General features: G+C 37.4%; 2 protein-coding genes across 3 annotated transcripts; one reads left to right on the forward strand and one right to left on the reverse strand.

The window, feature by feature from the left end:
• The first annotated feature begins 128 nt into the window (after window positions 1–128).
• Window positions 129–20229, forward strand: LOC108072786 (COMM domain-containing protein 4). Of its 2 annotated transcripts, none has more exons than XM_070285311.1 (5): window positions 129–262; window positions 2112–2252; window positions 2303–2534; window positions 2662–2913; window positions 20131–20229. In XM_070285311.1, exons 1-4 carry the CDS (start codon window positions 260–262, stop codon window positions 2880–2882), a joined length of 597 nt encoding a protein of 198 aa, XP_070141412.1. In that variant the 5' UTR covers window positions 129–259; the 3' UTR covers window positions 2883–2913; window positions 20131–20229. The 2 variants fall into 2 exon arrangements, with proteins under 2 accessions (XP_070141412.1, XP_070141413.1); XM_070285312.1 differs by lacking the exon at window positions 20131–20229 and adding an exon at window positions 3742–3754.
• Lk (Leucokinin) lies at window positions 300–978 on the reverse strand. Its single transcript, XM_017164069.3, has one exon. The coding sequence runs from the start codon at window positions 916–918 to the stop codon at window positions 421–423; it is 498 nt and encodes a 165-aa protein (XP_017019558.1). The 5' UTR covers window positions 919–978; the 3' UTR covers window positions 300–420.
• Window positions 20230–20462: the final 233 nt, after the last annotated feature.

Consider the following 20462-nt stretch of genomic DNA (forward strand, 5'->3'; position numbering starts at 1 on the left):
TGTATAGATATTTTACATGCTTCTCTTACGTGTAAAATTGAGTCATGAAAATTACCAGATATGCTCAGTTACGTAGTTTGATTACGTTTCTTAAGTATGACCAAAATCTCCCCTTTTCAGTGTAATAAATACCGTAAATGGTGGGCACACTGTTGAAAAAACTGAAGAAAAACAATAACATTTCGCAATTTGTGATAAACAAAAGCAATTTAAACACTTTCCGGCTAGTTTAGACCCCGCAAATTAGAGTAGCAACAACATGGTAAGTGGTTTTAAAGAAAAGTACGCCGAATTAGCCGCTCGCTTTGCAATCTTCGAGTTTATTTAGACACTGAAACTGATTAAAAGAGGACTTTCAACATTGTTTTTGGCTGTTCATACATTTTTGGCGGAAACCGAGAAAAGCCGAGCGAACGAAACTTAGTAGTCGGGCAAAAGCGGCGGCTCCGGCGACCGCTTGCCGCCCCAGGAATGGAACCTCTGCTTCTTGCCCAGCACCACGGAGTTGCGTTTCTCGTCCCGCTGCAGTTGCGATTTGATGCGGCACCTCTCGATGACCGCATCCCTCACGATCGTGGCGAACTCTGCATCGCTGAACTGGGCCATCAGCAGGCGGAAGAAGGCCCAGATTTCGCCGCGCTGCGATGTGGGCGGTGGTGCATAGTGGCGGAACAGCCATCCCGCCTCGTCTGTCGTGTCGATGGTCGCGCTGGGTCGCGAATTGTAGGCATCGCACACGTCCTCAAAGCTAAGGATTGCCTGCAGGATGAAGCGACGGTATTTGGATAGCTGCAGCTCGCAGGTGCCCAGCTCAGGATCCAGACCGGCAACGACTCCGGAGGCTGGCAAGCCGCTGCTGGCTCCATCTGTGCCGATGGCCAGGAACAGGATCAGGATCCACAGGGGCCAAGTCTGCATGGTGGAGCACACACTCTTTTAATTGCTAACTGCCGGGCAGGAACTGTGCCGACTCCTAATCCTCACGGGCAACTGCGATGGCTACCGTCGCGCTGCTTCGCTTATATAGCCAACCGATCCGCCACCCACAACTTTGAAGTCCATAAAATAATTATAAAACGTTTGTCGTTCGCATTTTCTAAGCCGTTACACACGTCGCTAAATAAATACGAGTGCGTATTAATAAGCGTGGCAACGTTTCGTCTCCGTTTCCCGTCTCCCCCGTATCCTTGCTACTTACTTTTCCCGCCAGACAATGAACGGCAACAAGTGTCATAAATTTTCACTCGCTTAACTCGCTCGCTCGCGCCGTCCTCTACCCTTCCGCCAAAGTTGCGTTTATTAATCCTGGCCAGAGATAAACGTGACATGCACTTGAAACTGAGACGGAGCTCCACAAACGCGGCCTTCCTTATATCCTGGAAATGTAAAGCGCCCACCACCACCCATCCAACCCTTTTTTTTTTTGTTGTGCTTGTCGCCACTTGAACAAATTGCTCGCTGATTAGCAGGCAAGCGTATGAAATTAATCATATGCAAATATCGTCCTCGACTTTCGTGGGAGTTCTTGGGAATACATCACATCCTTGGTGGCCCATCCCAGTCCTAAAGGGTGTCATTAGTTTTGCTGGCAAGTCCGAGGCGCTTATCAGTGACCCAAATTATGGTTCTCTTTGAATGAGGTCCTGGACCAAGAGTTAAGGTCATGAAAATAGTTGGAGAAAACTTGTACAATTTTATAAAAGAAAACATATATAATATATATATATAAAATCTATAGAATTTGTTTTTGTATTGCTAATAACTTAGGTTTTCTTACAAAATATTTAAAATTTCCTTTCTCGAGAGAGATGATTTATCCTTAAAATATTAGACACAGTTTTATCTTTCATTTTCTATTTTGAGTTACATTTTTCCAGGGTATTCTCAGCTCTCATTCTGTCACTCCTTCCATTTCCTAAGAGCTCTTCATTTGCCTCGAGAGCCCACTTGTTGAAGTCACTCTGGTCTTTAATTTACTCGAAAACGTGATGGGTTAACTTCGGCGTAGGCGTCTGCTTTTGTTTGCTTTTGAAATGGCAAACAGTAAATTAAATTATTTCCCTATTTCCAATGAAACTTCTCTCTCAAAAAAGGGTCTGTTATTTTTACAGAAATTTCGATTTTGTGGCGAAGGCGATTGCCCCGACTGGGTTCTGGCGGAGATTATATCCACACTCTCCAATCTGAGCATTGAAAACTTAGAGCAACTCAGCGAGCTGGTGGCCCAGCGCATATGCGGACAGTCATTTGAGGTAAAATATAAACATTAAAATAAAATTAAATAAAAAACAATATTTTACAGGAAGCCAAAATAAAATCCTTGACATCCACGCTCACGAATGAGGGTAAAACCGCCGTGGCCTGCATACATTTTATGCTCATCAATGCCGCTCGCTATAGCTGTACGGAGAGTATTTTTGGTGAGGAGATTCAGCAGCTGGGACTGCCCAAGGATCATGCCGCTGCCATGTGTCGAGTATTGCAGAAGCACAGTGCGGCCATACGCCAGACTTTGATAGATAAAGCTTTTAAAAGTAGGTGTTTGCGTGTTGATTTAGTCTTAATTTTTAAAATTGAGTGTTAAATTAAGTTCACGATCAAGGAAACTACATAATTTATTAATTTATTTACTTTATATTTATATATTTATTTAACTTTCAGTCAACGAACTGCAAAGCGTTCGTGATATAACCTCGCCCGGCGAAACGCCGCCAAATTGTACCACCTTAGAATTTAAAATCTCGCAAGAATTGGTTGATGGCCTGCCCAAGGACACAACGCATATCCTTAATATAGATCGCACGCAAACGAAAGCTCTGCTGGCAGAGCTCAAGCTGGCTCGTGCTGCTATGGAGAAATATCAAAATAAGCAAGATTCCTAGAAATGTGCATTTTATGAATAAATTGAATTTGGTATGTGGTTTTATGATTTTTTATTAATATTAATTTTATTGTTAAAATGAATATTTTAAAATATTTTTGTTTATAAGAAATACTTTCGATTAATGGAAAGGATATATTACAACATTAAAGATTATTATACTTTATAGTAAACACTTTTAAATAATTTCTGTAGGTTAATAAATTTGTTATTAATTTTTTTTTGTATTAATTCAAATGGTTTTAACTTTGTTTTTTAGCTGTTACAATAAGCTTGAGGACGAAAAGCTGGGAGCTTGAGGGGATGAATTAGAAAACTTTTCAAGAGCTTTGTGCTCCTTAAAGCTTAAGCTTAGAATCCTTAGACTTGAGTCATAGATGGCGACATTTAAAAAGGATTTTTGAATATAAAGCATAAAGAGTAGTCTATTTATATGCAACGATTCTTAGAATCTAAAATTATAAGGATTTTGCTTGAAATTATAAAAATGCTTCCTAAAAATGATTACTATTTTTTCTGGGGCTACAATAAATAGGAAATAAACCTTAAAAACTGTATTTGTTTTGGCATCATAAATTTGATATTAATTAAATATATAAGAAAAAGCTTTGAGACAATATGCCGCATTGAGAAAAGATGCCGAAAAGAAAGATGGGAATAGTAAAGCTGAGATAATATATATATACATATATATATATATAAATATAAATATAATATTTATGCAATTTTTAAAGAAATGTTTCTCCATTCTTTCATTTTTGAATGTTTTTAAAACTATCTGAAAATGATTTACATTTATTTTGTAATTTTCGTCTTATTTTAACTTAACTAAAAAAATCTCTTCTTCTCAACCCCAAAAGAAATGTACCCCATAAATGTCATCAAAAGCCAACCACAAAACGTAACCCTTTTCAACCGATATTTAACCCAAAAGCATGAGCTCTCATATCGCTCCATGAACTGTGTCAAATTTAATCAACTGCCTTCGTCGTCGTCCCCCTGCTGCAGCGCTTTTTTACTACCCATGCAGCCTGATTATTAATTATAGCATAACGTGCGGCGTAAATAAAGTGAAATTTGTTAATAAAAGACCCCAGAAAGTAACCCTTTTCGTGGAACGGGGCTGTGCTGTACACCTTGCTCTCTCCTGCTTTTCACATTTGCTTATCGTCTCCTCTGTTGGCCACGGCAATTACCGTCGCATCCTTTGGCCATTTTCCTGCTGCCTGGCCCGGTTATTAAAATTATCTGCAGTAGCTTCGGGATGGAGGTGGAAAAAAACAACAAAATTCAATTAAAAGTATACGGAAAAAATAGGAATAAATTAATTTCACTCTCTTGCTATGTTGCTCTTTCGGTGGATTTTCTAATTATGAGCTTTGGTCGCTGCAGCAGCTGCGGAGGTTAAAAGTCGCCTTCTTTTTATAGCAAATTCTGTTGTTTTTTTCAATTAAACTTGACCATGTCAAAAGTGAAAAAAGACGAAGAAAAGTCCGCGACATTTTTTGATTGCTGCGCTTTCTCTCCTTCTCTCTCTCTCTCTCTCTTGTAATTTTCCTTATTTTTTAATTTTATTTTTCTGGATTTTTTCCTGTTCTTGGCCACATGTTGCTGACACTTGCAGCAGTCGCTTGGCTCCTACACTTTTCCCCGCTCCTCGCACTTTTCTGGGAACTTTGATTTATGACGCTCGCTGGGAGAGAGAGAGAGAAATTTTCACAGCAACGCCCCTTTTGGCATTGTCACCTGTTCTTTAATTAAATTTCTCCTCAAGGTCCCAATGAACTGCTGCATTGATTTCTGTACACCCCAACCCACTTCTGTCCGTGCAAATATCATATCGCAGAGAAGGTAAATAAGTGCTCCACGTAGCTCTGTTCCAATTACCCCGGCAACTATTTACTCAGCATTTAGTTGGGGGGTCCTCCTTCTCCATCCTGCTCCCCATCCCCCCTTTTGGTTACGCAAAATGATATCTAAACATTTGGCGCAAAATTCGTGTAAACAAGGCGGCAATGTCAACAAAAATGGTTAACATCATATGGACAGGCGAGGTGAGAGGTAATTGGGGTTTTTCGGGGGGGAAACTTGTCAGTCAAAAAGAGTGGGGAGTTGATGCTTAACGGGGGGTGGGAAGAAGAGTTTCAGAATGCAGGATAAATGATTGTGAATAGGAAGTTCTTACAGTTAATAAACTATTAATATTTAATGTATAATTAATATAATTGCCTAAATATTACGTTTTTGAAAAAATTATATAAAATCTCGTATACTTTTCTTTAATTTAAACAAGTTTTTTTAAATAAAAATCAAAAAAATAAAATAAAAATCTTGATAAAAATAGTAAATTAATAATCCTTAATCTTCAATCAAATCTCTGTCATCAAAGTTCATAGCGACCCTCGCTAGTATCCTTTGCCAACCTGGGGACACCGCAATCCACAGCCGTCTGGCAACGCCCAAACATGTGTACCAACCGTTATGTCAGCAACACCCATCTTCCATCTCCATATCCACATCCATATCCATTCCCATTCCCATTCCCTGGCTGGAAATGCTGTCACATTACGCGCCTGTTACCATATCTTTACAACTGAATCTGCAGATCGTCCTCCACGCACTTGTACTATGACAAAGCACAAAACTTAAAAACCTTATGCATGTGATTTGAGGGCGATGAGGATACGAGACTGGGTTGGTGGTGTGGTGGTGCTGTTGTATATACTTTGTTTTTGGGGCGGAGAAGGACACAAGTGTCAGCCTTTTGTCTACGGTTTTGGTGGTTGCGTTCGGGAAATCCTTCCTGGCTTCCGTTCCGGTTTTTAGTTTCCCAACCCCTGCTATGATCTCTGCGAGTTATAGTGATATGCCTTGGGGTGGTGTCTCTATGGAGGGGAGAAAACAGCAACTTTTTGACTTTTTCAATTCGACTCTTCCGCTCTCCACGGGTTACCCTAGGCGTAATAATGAAATAAACGTTCCGCTAAATGCCTACGTATTTTGCACTGGGGGGGAAATGTCGTATTGTTCATCGGGGGGAGGGGGGAAGGAAGCTGCAAGTGGATCTCATTCAATTAATTCGATGGGATTTGGGTTTAAGAGGGTTTGGGAAATGAATCAAGTTAAAGGGGGGGAACCACAAATGGTACTAAATAGGTATAAGTATTTAACTGGTTTATTTATAAATGTGATAAAATATCTTAATTTTTAAACCAAAGTTTAATATTTTCTAATTTAATTTCAATTGAACCCAATAAAACCCCATAAAAACCCCTCATTGCAATCATTGTTGTACCTCATTTACAATTCAAAACTTTACTAAAAATATTTCTCAAATTGAAACCTTCTCTTTTCCTAAAGCAGCCAATCGAGTATTCATATGAACTGAAGATTTTCCGCTTTCCACACCTCCCTCCCCCTCCCCCCCCCACAACTGTTTGGTCACACCTGAGGGCTTGGCCCAAGTGCTGGTGGTGCTGCTCTGGTGGAGATTGACTGCTTCACATTAATCAGCGCATAAATTTAACGCATTATTATTTATGTTCCGCCCACTTGCGCACGCCCATCCCCGCGATTGTTTCATTTTCAAAATAGAAATTGTTTTACAAATGTCGCGCTTACGGCAAGCATTTCCCCTCTCATTTCTCCAACCCCCCATCCAGCATCAAAAACCTCTGCAATTCTGAACAAAATAAATGGCGCTAAAATGATTCAATTACCCAAAAACGGAAAAAGCGAAAAGAAACGATTTTTTCTGTGTGTTTTTTTCTTTTGGGAACAGGTGGCGAGGCCAGGCGACAAATTCTTGGGCTAAAAATTTTAGACGTGTTTATTGGCGGGCTGCACACACACCTGTGTAGGCGGGGAAGGAGGAGGGTGTCGTCGGAAAATGTAATAAGCGAAAATAAGATTTTAATTGGCAACATTTATGGGTCGGGACGAATGTCATTTTAATGTCCCAAAGTGGCACTTGAAAAAATATTTTTGGCTTTGTTTATTTATTGATGGGTAAGAACCTGTATTTTAGATCATTTTTGGGTCCTTATACTTATAATTCCCAAGTGGATATTCTCATTTTATAGCAGGTGATTTTACCTTAAAATAATACTTATATTTTATGTATATTTTTTTATTTATATATGTATTTTTTTATATATTTATTTTTATACCCTTGCAGGGTATTATAATTTCAGTCAGAAGTTTGCAACGCAGTGAAGGAGACGTTTCCGACCCTATAAAGTATATATATTCTTGATCAGCATCAACAGCCGAGTCGATCTAGCCATGTCCGTCTGTCCGTCTGTCTGTCTGTCCGTCTGTCCGTCTGTCTGTCTGTCCGTCTGTCCGTCTGTCTGTCTGTCTGTTTCTACGCAAACTAGTCCCTCAGTTTTAAAGCTATCTGAATGAAACTTTGCATATAGTCTTCTATATGCTCTCACTGCTATATATGTCGGAACGGGCCGGATCGGACGACTATATCATATAGCTGCCATACAAATGTTCGATATATTTTTCGAAAAAAAATTATAACTTTGCTGTTTTTCAACATTTTTGCACCATTTTCAAGATATGGCCATTTTATATTATTTCTGAATTTTGGTAAAAATTTTATGAAAATCGGACGACTATATGATATAGCTGCCATAGGACCGATCAGGAAATTAATAGGAAAAAAATTATAGCTTCGTTGTTTTTCAACGTATTTTTATCTACTCTGAGATATAAGCTTTTTTTATTATTCTAGAATTTTGGTATAAATTTCATAAAAATCGGGCAACTATATCATATAGCTGCCATAGAAGCGATCGGTAAATGCATAAAATATGTAAAGCTGGGAATGTAAAACGGTAACTGTCAAACTGTAATCATAATAAGTATAGGTAAAATGGAATGAAACTCTATAATATAAACATCAAAACCAATCTGCAAGGGTATACAAACTTCGGCGTGCCGAAGTTAGCTTCCTTTCTTGTTAACAATAAAATATTCCAAATTATAATTCCCAGAGCCTAATTTCCAAGTCTAAGAAAGATTAAGAAATATTTTTTAAACATGAAAGGGTTTCTTTGATACTTTATATATTATTTTAAATTAAATAATCAATAAATAAATTTGTTTAGTTTACTTAAATAAAATAAAAATTGTATTCAGAAATTAATATATTAATTAAACTTAAATATTTTATGTGTTTTTATTGCCAAAATGTTCCAAGTGTTTTCCTTTTCCTCGTAGAATTTTCCACCAAAAACACCTGAGACCCGCTGGGAGTTCTTGGTCTCGCCTCCTAATTGGAATCCTTATAGAATCATTAGTTGGTTTCGATTTCTGGCTAGGATTGCTAGCCTCTCATTCTTGTTTGTCTTGTTCCCTGTCGCCTTTATGTTGTTGGAGGACATCTACGGATTCTACTATCCTTGTGCCTGCTTTTGCTTTGGTTGTATCCACTGGCAGGCGAAGCTAATGCGCAATTTCCACTTAACCATCCCGAACCCATTCCCCCCCCCCACTGGATTCACGCTTCGTTAGACGCTCCTTGGACCCAGGGGGGAAGATGATGCCATGGGTTTAATGCACTTAATTTAATGTTGTGCTGTTGTCAGCGCAAGTAAATCAAAGTTGCGACTTTTATTTATGATTTCATTTATGCGTTTTACCATTAACTAAAGTGGTCTACAATAAGGCAGAGGGGTTGTCAAATATTTGGAGGGGGGAATTGTAAAGTAACCCTTTTTTTTTGGGAGTCAAAGTGCAAAGGTTAAATAATGTAGAATTGGATTTTTTTATTTTTATTTTATTTTTTAAATGGAGCTGTAGCCTGCAAGTATTTATAGATATATATTCCATGTACTTTTGGTAGTGAAAAAATATATTAAAATTTGTTTTAAATATAATTTTCTGATTCTGTCTATGGAAATCTCTGTCTAAGTAGTCAACTTCTCTTTGTCAAAATTGTCTAAAAATCAAAAAATATAAAAAACTCGACGAGGCTTAATATTTCCATTTGTTTGTCCAATGTAAGTCACCATCACCTAACAAAAAAAAATCTCAAATTAGTTAGTTTCGCTTCCCTTTAGGTGGGAGCAATCAACACTGGCCAAATAAACGGAATATATCGAGTTCCTTCGAGGCGTAACATAACATCTCGTCCATACTCCATTATCCACAAAAAGACTCTATACAAATCCACCAAAACTATGCGCATACCAATAAGCCGGGTTGCATCCTGTAGAAGGCGGCGACCCTTTCGCATGCCAATTATCCGTTGCAAGCCAAGATTTCGCCTCGTTTCAGGTTGCTGGAAAAGATCATGTGGTTCTTGCTCGACTGGCTGTCCTACCTGCTGGTCTACCTGTTGTGGGTTTTATCCCGAGCCCTGGGGTCCTTGGTCTGAGTCCTGCCTGGATCCCGCCTGGTTCTCCTGGCTGGCACCAAAAAATAGTAAGCCTTGCGGTTACACCCGGCCATACTGAATTGAAGATCATAGTTTATACATTATTTAAAAACTAAAGATGGAAAAAAGCTTACCAAATAGAAAGGATTATATTTTCCTAAAATCAAATAATTTTCCTTGCTCTAACTTGGTTTATTATTATTTATTATTATTAATACAAATTGTGAATAATAATATTTTACTGCAACAATTTACCTTCATAAACAAACCCTTAATTGAAATCAAAACAAGGGGAAAATGCAATTTTGATACCGCAACTGGGTCGCCATATTGTAAAACTATAAAAAGAATGTACCGAATATACTTTCCAGTATAATTCGTGCAAATCGCAAATCGTAAAAATTGTGCAAAAAAATATACCCTGGCAAAAGAGCCGCAACAAATTGGGCCAAAAGGGCGAATTAGCCACCGCGGCATAAAAGCGTCACAGGAGCGAATCGGAAGACGCCATTGCAGGGAATCGGGGCTAATAAAAAATTATAGATTTCCATCTTTGCATATTTAACTTTTATCGCGTGGCTGTTTCACTTCAGTCCATGTGTTTTAGGCCCAATTCAGAGGTTGAGGTTGAGGTTCCTGATGTTGCCTTCTGTTGCGGATTTCTTTTGCGGTTTTTATGCCACCGCAACCTGAGCCAGGCATAAAACAAATGTCATACTCAGGACCGAATCATGTGTGTTGTGTGTCCTCCTTCCCTTTGGCTATAAAGATATTTCGCATTTTTGCATAATCGTCAATTTTTGATTTTAAAATAAGGGAGAGAGAGAGGTCGCCCTAACGGGCGTTCTTCGGTCAACAATAAAAATTCATTTTTATAATCTTTACATGTGTTACACCAACAATAGCCTAGGTATAAATATTTATTACTATTTTACGATTGATTTTAGTTGGAATTTGCCTTACCTTTCTGTGGGATTTGCAAACCTGGAGGCTTATGTAGAAATAATGTCATTTTGAAGCTCCCCAAGGACTCGAAATGTTGATTGTATTTTGAGGAGATGATGTTTCAATTTTTCTGCTTGTTTTGATAATATTTCCAAGTCCTATTTGCTGATTATTTTAATAATAAAAATTATTAATTAAAACCTCTTTTAATCCATTAAAATTGTCATCATTATCATTATCTTTATTTTCGCCATTTGTTAAACTTTTGTCATAATAAATGACAGCGTGTCGTGCCTGGGCCTATTACTTTATACGTAAATTATCATAAACAAATTAAAAAAGTTCGTGATGTGTCATTTTCTGGAGGGGAAAGACACCAGCTTAACCCCAAAAGGCACTGGGCCAGAGTTTAAGGCCCGCTCGAAAGTAATAAGCAAAGCCTCGTGGGTGGTCCTGCTCCGGCAGAGCCCATCGGAGATGATGATGATGACTCAAGGGCCCGGTTGAGCACCAAACGGATATCCAATTGGAACCGGATCCATGGCAGGTTGAGGCGGCAAACACCCACTGGGACAGGGACTTTAAATATAATTTGTTTGCCTTTGCCGGGCGAACACCTCTCGCCCACAAAAGGGGTTGGTTCTCTGAATGAATCTCGGCGGGGCTTCCACCCAGGGGCTTCAAGCTTGGAGGGTAGGTCGCTCTCTCTCTGGGGGGGTCGTGCGAAAACAATCAGTCAAAATTGTTGCCAACTTGACTTACTTGAAGAAGGTCTCGTATAATTTTCATAATTTGATTACATTACGAAATGAAAACAAAGTGAAGTCGGGGATTTTTGTACAACGAAAAGGGAATGCTCTATAAGTTAGAAACCTTATGATTTGTATAGTATTAAGATCAATATATAGTCGGTTTAAGCTTCTTAAAAATATTATTTAATTACAATTGTCTTGTTAAAAGATATATCTAATTTTAAAAACTTTTCTAAAAAGTATTTCTATCTCAAATAAATTCCAAAAAATCTCCAAACTCTACTATATAAAATATCCTTAAAAAAAGAGTATACCAAGTCAGCAAAGAGCTATTTTCCACTGCCTCCTTTGGGCCTGTGGAATTGGCGACACGTGACCCGGATCACGTGTCCACACCAACCAGGCGGCGTGTCAACTCTCATGTAATCACGGCAAACATGTGGCCTTGGGACTGTCCGCGGGACAAACGGATATCCGGCGGAGGCCGATATCGGATATGATGTACAATGAAATTGCCATTAAGCGTTTAATAGTTGCCCTGTTGGCAAGTTGGTTGGGTGAAAGGGGGCGGTGTTTTTGCGGTCTGCCGCGTGCCGTCGCCTCATCATTCATTGCGAAGGATGCGGAGGTATATGGCCAAAAGGTTCCTTTTTTAATGCTCATGTAAATTATGCGCCAAAAAATTACAAAATCCCAGCGATGAGATAAACAATTTTAAAGAATTTACAATCGTGGGATTTGTGTTTTCAGTTTTTTTTTTGCTTGTTGTTGTGACTGCAGCCAGCAGGCGTTTTTGGCTATTAGGGAAAGTTTTAAGAGTTTTAGAGTGTTCAGAGGGGTTGGTTAAACGATTTAGTGGTTGGGATCGACCTTCTATAGGAAGATATTAACTATACACGTGTTGAGATTTGCTTTTTTTTGTTTTGTAAACATTTTGTGCTTGTAAACCTATGGTTTTTAGTGGTTTTATAAGCTGTATTGCTACACAAAAATATAGCAACGCCAAAAAGTAGGCAATGCTTTATTACCAGTGTCGGTTATGTTATGGTCTGCAATAGTTGCTTCTTTTGTTTCCCCCCTCAATTCTAGGCTTCCCTTTTTCCTTCCCTCCTAAAACAAAGTCTCCCCTTATTTGACTGAAGGAAGCTTAGCCAAAATGTTGCCATCTCGCGCGACTGCAATCAATCTCAGTCTCGTTGTTGCGCGCCGCTGCAATATTGCGAAGATTAATTAATTTGTATTAACATACACACATACCCACCCTCTCCCTCCTGGCATAGTGCGCAATAACTAATGTTGGACTATAATTAATCAAATGAATTACATGAGCGAGGTCCCTCACGGAGCAATAATCATATGCGTAACAACAACGACGAGAGGAACATGGAAATCAAATCAGAGGCCAGGAAATGCGTTTGCATGTCAATTACAGCTGACGCCGCACATTCACCGCCCCCCGGGAAAAGTCCTCCCAGCTAATATTCAAAGTCAATCGGCCAAAACAGGCTCATGAACTTGATGAGCAGCAAGCGGAGGGGATTCCCCAATTATTCATGCCCGACGATTGTATGCAAATCGAATTGCCAAATTCATAATTGGAGGGCGGCGAGTAGCTCTATAGCGCCCTTTCTGCCAATTTCATGCTAAACATGTTGCCATTTAATAGTTGATAAGCCAAAAAAACGAAGAAATTGAATTTTGCAACGAATTTGATTAGGAATGGGTTTGAAGATATCATATTCTTTTTTTGTGCAACTACTTGGAGGGAGATTAATCCTTAAATGCAGCAGCTGTGGTAATTTTTTATATTAGAATTTCTTTTTGTTATATTTATTATTGTTGTTTATATAGTTTTATTATTTATTATATTTATTTTAACAGTAAAAAGGCTTATGAAAATATTTTAAAATAAAATATTGGAATTTGTACGACGAAAGTTCAAGAAAATGTTGAAGTCTTAAGATTTCCATAAAAGTTATTCACCAATTCTATTAATATATAATTTTATTTATTTTGTTTTTTTATTTTAATTTCTATATTTTACTTTCTTACATTTTAAGATTTTTGTAGATTTTTTTTATATATTAAATGGTTAAGGGGACATTATGTAGCTAGTATTCACTTTTCGTAGACTGATGTGCTTGTTAATTCTAAAAAATAATTCACCAAACTACTTTACTTTAGATATATATATTTTTTATATTTTTCTAAAGCATTTAGTTTAGTTTTTCCACCATTTTCCCTTTTAATACTTGATAAGCTTGAATAAAAAAAATTGAATTTCCATCGAATTGAATTTTTGGATTGGATTCAATGATATTTCTTTGGGTTATCGTTTTTTCTCTTTTTTCTTTTTTTAAATTTCCAAACTGTTGGGTTTGGGAGATTTATGCACACGCAGCTGTGTGTTGTAATTTTTAGCATTCAGATTCATTTCTAGTTTCATTTTTTTTTGTGCTGGCTTGTGCCCCCCTACACCCTACATCCACTCGCGATTTATTGGTCGCGATTTTTTCTATCTTTTTTCAAGTGGACCAGAGAGCGCGCGCATTGAAAACGAATCACGTGAAATCTAAATAGCATCATAAATCAGAAAATGGCGGCAGGTTGGAATTCAACTCGCCTCGAGTCAGTTTTTGGTATTCCCGAATTTTGGTTTTCTTTTTTTTTTTTTTGTATTCTGACCAGGGGTTTGGGGCGTTTCTTTCTGGCCAGACAATGATATATGTTGGGCCGAAATGGCGAAACGCGTCGCCCTCTAAGCGCCACTCGCATGTGTATATGAAAATGGCCAAGAGGCGGCAAGGGAATCCCGATAGACGGCGTTTGATTGCGTTCCCAGTTCCCAGGACCACTCAACTCTGCAGCTTTTTCCGAAAGAGACACCAGAGGTAACCATCGTGGGTCATTTGCCCAGCCTGCGACCCCGGCAACGGTGGCTTGGAAAATGTAAATTTTTCCGCCTCCCAACTACTAGCGCCTGGCCCATAAATAAATGTTTGAGGCAAGAGTGGATTGGTTGGACTTCTAGCGGATAGTTTTGTCCTTGGAGACCGTTCCGGCCATACCTTATACGCCTCTTTTTGTTTATTTATTGACGCCACAGGGCTTGCCAAAAATTTCTATATAACTTATGATAGTCCAGGTCCTTCCCCCGTGCGATTTGGGTTTTTTTTTTATTCTTCTAGCCAATTGATTTATGACAAGTGCGGTGATTGCCAAAAGGAAAATGGAGATCACTAAGTGTGTCATAAAAATTGGAAAGGAATTAAAGAATATAAAATATAATGAAAATTTAAATTAATTAAAGGGAGTTGTTAAATCAGCAAGCTTAATTCTAAAGACATTGAAATGTGTAAATTTTTGACAATTTAAAAAAATATATATACTTTTATTCCTAATTATTAGCACCCTCTGAACCCCCTGAAATGAACGAAACAATTCCCATTCCAACCATTTGCTTGTCGTGATTTACAACCCGCAACTGCTGCTACTGCTGCCGGAACTGGGCCTCACATAAAACTAAATTGTTTTATTAATATGGAGGAGTATTACGAGGCTATTACTTAGTCACACTCGCCCCCCAAAATATTCCCCTGGCCTGGGGGGCTTCATAAGCAGATTAATTATGCGACTTTTGACTGCAAATGGTAGAGAGCGAGTGGTCGGTCGGTCACATGTGGCTGGCAATCTTGATATGGTCGTGGTTCCTAATTAAACGATAAACACAAGTTGACCCCAAAAGCCGGAACCGTTGGCAATGTTATTAATACATAAATCTGAATATTAATTCTTTTGCTAAATGGCCAGGACTGGGTGGATCGAATGGATTATGAAGTGAGGCCATTTATAAGGCTTTTCAGCAGCCAGTCTTCGTTCGTTTATTGTTCGTAATTAGAATTAGAAATTTTGTGTGTGCGTTGCAATTTCCCTCCAGCACACATGTGTGTGTAATCAGAAAATTAAACATTGCCAGCCAACATAATGGTTAATATTGAGCCATATTTGACTTTGACTTTGACTGGCCATATTTTCGCCTTATGTGACGGCCATTAAAATGGCTTATGGCGGCCACCAAAAATTAATTGTAAAAGTGGGAAACATTAATTCCTTAACAAGGAAATATATAAATTTATAAAAATCTAGCAAATTCTTTTTTAATTATTTTACATCTTAACTTTTTCAGTTATTTACCTTTTTGGCCAACTAAATTACCAAAAAGTTTCCTTTTCTCGCCACAAGAAAACAAACAACTCAAACCGAATGTCGACCTTCTTGGTATCTCATGAACTCTTTTGCCCAGAAACTAATTGCAATTAGAATCTGATTTAGTTAATTTGTTTACATTGCGGTTACATTCTCTCTTCCCTGCTTGAACAGAGATAGAGACAGAGAAATTAGAGAAAGAAACATGTTGGCCAAGTTGAGATTTATGGATGTGGCTTATTTTGGCATATTTTTTGGCTAACGAAAACTTTAGACATTTGCGGTTACGGTTTTGTTGGATTTTTGCAAAAGATTTCACACTTTCGCAAGCATAAAAATAATTCGAGATTTATAGCTAATGTAAATGGTGATTAGGCAAAATGGATAACGTAATTAGCTAATTGATTGTTTTGGGTTAATATAAAATATAATATTTTGACATGTTTATGGGAATTATAAGATATATATTTTTGAATACAATTTATTAAAATTATTACTGGTAATTTAAGTAGTTTAAATAAAGGAACCATAAATATAAAAAGCAAAGACTGGTCAAGAAAACAAATATAATAATTATATAAAAAAGTATTATTGACAATATAATTTTAAATTAATTACTGACACCTTTGACAATAAAATCTATGCTGTAAACTAGCATTAAATTTAAATTCAGTTATTGTTTTTTTTAACCAATTTAATTACTTAATTTAATTCCTAGAAAATACCTATAAAGTTCTTCTATTTTCTGCTATTAATCACCATCTTTTCAAATACTTTTCAAACCGATACACACTTGATTTATAGCAACTTGCGTGTTTGTCACACTCGACTACTAAATTACGCTCCTTTGGCGCGCAGATCTAAGTAGGAACATATATCAGGGGCCCGGGCTCAAAGTGACGTACACCCGGGGCATTACCACAAAGTTGCCGTGGCCAAGCCGGCGAGTTGACAAAGCTTTTAGTGTCAGCTGGGAGGAATCTTCCTTACTCCAACCCCAAACCTTTTCTGCAGCAAAGACACAGTTGAAGTTGCCTTAAAACGACAGATTTGTTTGGTACTAAAAAGGTACTTGACTAGGAGAAATCATATAAATAAATATTTAAAAATATATATTATATATTCTAGCTGTTATTAGGGTTTTATTTTATAATATTTTGTAATATCCACGACATTAAAAGCATTTTCTAAAGGAGGTAATATTCCTTGAAGACAGCTCTCAAAAGTAGGCAATACTTTTTAAAAGACAAGGGAGATACATGGGATTTCCAGTTTAAAGTCAAATAAAAGCTTTAAAAAGTCAATAATAATGTTAGGAAAAATCTATAAAACTTAAATTATTTTCATTAAAGTATTTTTTCCAATTTAGAGTGTGTTTCCCCATTATGAGTGTCCACCGTACTCCCCGCAGTGCGGGCCAAGTGATAATTGAATTAGAATATGGCGTCGCATACACGGACACAGACAAACAAAGCTATAACTTGGGTGGAGCAAAAAATTTCAACACATGTGCGATGTCATTTAGGGGTTGGGGGTTGGAGTTCGGGGTTAGACGGGGTTTTCGGGTTGCCCGGGGGTTTGGTTTTGGTTTTTGGGAGTTGAGTTGAGCTCCTCCAAAGAAATATTATGCTTTTAACAATTTTAGCATTTTCTCCATTTACATACATCTTAATTATTTCTCAAGATGGTTTTGCCACTGTGTGCGTGTTACGGATTACACTCGCACACATGCTTACGTTCCAAGAGGGGGTTGTTAAATTTTACTGGTAGATTCGTTGTCGTCATTTTTACATTTGCATTTCCAGCTAATTTGGTTAAATGTTTTTAGGTGCGCTTCTCTGCCTTGGCAGCGGGTAATAATAATAACTTGCTCGCTGTCTCTTCCTTGGCTGAGCATATTTTTATGGTTTCGTTTTGCAGATTACGAGAAAAGAGCGGGGATTTCGCTAATTACTTTCACCCCCCACACACACATATGGATATCTGTCTGGGTAGTGGGTCTTGGGGATTTAATTAGAGCTTACACATTAGCGTCGAGTCTTCATTTTCATTTTCATTTCCATGTGCGGCACTTTCAGCCAATTATTAATTACAATTTAAATGCAAATGCCGAAAGGGGGCGCCATCTTGTCGCAGTTTAGTTTTATTCGAATCGATTTGAGTGTGGCCGCGTTAATGATATATATTTTCTCTCCACCCCTTTTGGCGAGGATCCGTTTCCGCAATTTCACAGAGAATCAAAAAGTCGCCTCGTTTCAATTACGGGAATGACAACAAGAACTTCAGATCGGAAACAACCCCTAATTATGTGCTTAGCCTTACCCTAAATATGATCGGTTAATGATATAGCCAGATATCACTCGGAGGGGAACGGTCGGGAAGAAAGAAGGGCTGTTCCGGGGATCAACCCCCTAGTTGACTTTTTGTCCCGCCGAAAAAGTCAATTGGGAAAAATTAATTTGCCGAAAATCCCATTGTATTTCGCAGTCAAGCCGAGTGTTTTGTCACGATTTGATGAGGGACTGACAGTGGCACTGAAAAGTAATTTGTGCACTAATAATGTAGCCATTTAAGGGGGTGGGGGGTAAGGACACTGAGAGAAATAGAGTTTGGGTATAGAAATATTAAAGGAATTTGAATAATAATAATTTTTATAGCTATTATAAGATGGGTTTTAGGGGAAATATTCCAATAAATTGTCTCTATTTTTAAATAAAGTTTAAATAAAATATTAAAAAATATATATTTAGGAGCCCAGTTAATTTTTATTTTAAATAAATTATAAAAGTATTAAAAACTCTTAAGAAAAAACTGTAATGAAACCTTTTTTGGTAAACTAGGATTAAAGGAAACTTGAAGATCCTTAACCCCTCTTTCACATCCTCATTTCTGTCAGTGTAAATAGCAGTTGCTGCTGCGACATATTCCAAACATTTGATACCCTCACGAACTCATATACATAATCGCATTTACACTAATTAGGTGATGGTGATCAATCAAAAAACATAAAGCCTTGTCTCGCCTGAAGGATGCAACAGCGGAGAATGGCGATTGGAGAATCTATAACGGAGCGTTGCTCATCTCAGATGCTCTTTCCGATTTCCGGTTGTGGCATTGTGCGTGCGATACCTGAATTAGATTGTCCATTTGGTGGAAATCATCCCCTTGTCAAAACGGAAGCAGTTCTGCTAGTCCTGCGCAGCTGAAGTTTTTGGGCTGTGTGGCACGACCCCTATAAAACGAGATTGCCTGGCTCGCTCGTCGTGTGTTGTCACCGCTGCCATTATCCTTGCTAATTTCGCAGCTCAATGAGTCTTTTGGAAAAGGCTATATAGCATTCCCTTTTCTTCTATATTTTTCCCCGGGTGATCTTTAATTGCGCAGCTTGGCCAGGGAATTACAAGCAGCGAACCGCTTAAAGTGTGATAAATGTGTTTTTGAAAGGCCCCAGAATCGGGTTGATTGTCTCCTTAAATTCCCTTTTCCATATACCTTTTGAGCATAATTAGTCAGCGTCCTGTTTGTTGCTTTTTAATTGGATTTTCTATGTGATCTATGATATGTTGACTTAGGAAGATATTTGAATATATTTTAAGGAATATTTGTAGACATCTAATTAATCAGGATAGGCATTTTTCTTGTGTAAACATTGTTTATACTTTTTTGCAACATTAAAAATAAGAATATAATTAAAAAATACGTGTTAAACAACAAATGTATTTGAGATATACCTATCCTTAAAAATTATAAGCCCTATCCGCCATTTTAGAATTTATTTTTCCTTGAGAATAATCCATATCTGATCCATACATTATCCTATAAGCAAAAGCATATCAAATCGCCTGGAAAAAATGTTTCAAAAACGGTCTTTGCCAATCTACCCGAAACAAAAAAAAATCATAACATCTGCAATTAATCCCAGCCAAATCCGTACCCAAAAATGCCATTTAAGGTCGAAACTGTCGCGTGAACACAAAATTGATTTTTATAGATATTTATAGATTAAAAATTTTCCACATAAGCACCCAGAAAAAAAAGAACATTTGCTGGATAAATTTATGCCATTATTCGATTCTTTCCTTTTTTTTTCTTGCTTGCTGCCGCTCTGCTTTTATTTTTTGCTTTTTCCAATGGATTTGCAACCCTCATGTGTGATAGATTATGAACTCGGAAATTGCAACAGTGGCAAATAGCAAAGAGCAGACAATACCCTTCCAACTCATGTGGGTCTGACTTGCTCGAGGGGGGGCACTTTGGCCGGGACCAGCCCAGCCCATTAAATTAAAAGGCTATAAATTATGGGATGGCTTTAATGTCAGTCGAAGATTTTCCAGAGCAGTGTCAATTGCATCTATCGATTGTCTGTCCTATGTGCTCTGTATGTCTCTCGTCCTTTCGTCCTTTGTTCTGCAGTTCATTGAGTTGGATAACTATTTTATGGTTGTATCATTGAATATGAAGTGAGGTAGGGAAAGAGGTTAACAATGAAGGGATTAAAAAGTGGGGAATTTTAAATAAGAAAATATATTTTTAAAAATTGCTTATACTTTTAAAAGAAAAGGTTAAAATTAATGTATTATAAATGTGATCGTAAAACAAGTAAAAATTGCATTTTAATAATGAAATTTAAGCAATAATCTTAATTTAAAACATTTTATTATAATATAACAATTAAAAATTTATCAGAAAATAATTTTTCAGAATTTATACAATATGTATAGTCATTGTTTTTCCAGATCTTTCTAATAAATAAATGTTTATTTATTCATATAAATATTATAAATATGTTCTTAAAACGGAAAAGAATATTCTTTTTAATTAAAAATACATTTTTATACATTTTCACAAATGCTGAAGCATTATTTCCTTTTTTTTTTTACAGCTTCATGCTTTTATAATTTTTAATGTATTCTCCATTCAAATTTAGTTCTCAAACTGCAACCCTCTTTCCCCAGGCTCATTAATTTTGCTGCGATTTCCATTCACAAAACAGGGGAAACCCCAATTAGTTACAGTCGGACATGCATATTAAAGGAAAGAAAAATAGGTGCCCAGAATATTGAATGTCAATTATCTACTGATTTGGGTACCCGTATATAAAAATGGACAATTAATAAACTGCCGACCGTGGAGGTGACAAACGTTTAAACAATAGAAATTGATGAGATAGCGTGACGCATGCATTATATGACAAATTAATTGCAATTTGACGCTGCCCAAAATGTCAATCAAAGAGCAATAAATTCCCCAACACGATGAGAAAGAAGAGAGCGAGCAGAGCTCAAGG

This window comes from Drosophila kikkawai, chromosome 3L (genome assembly GCF_030179895.1).
Source record: "Drosophila kikkawai strain 14028-0561.14 chromosome 3L, DkikHiC1v2, whole genome shotgun sequence".
NCBI lineage: Eukaryota > Metazoa > Arthropoda > Insecta > Diptera > Drosophilidae > Drosophila > Drosophila kikkawai.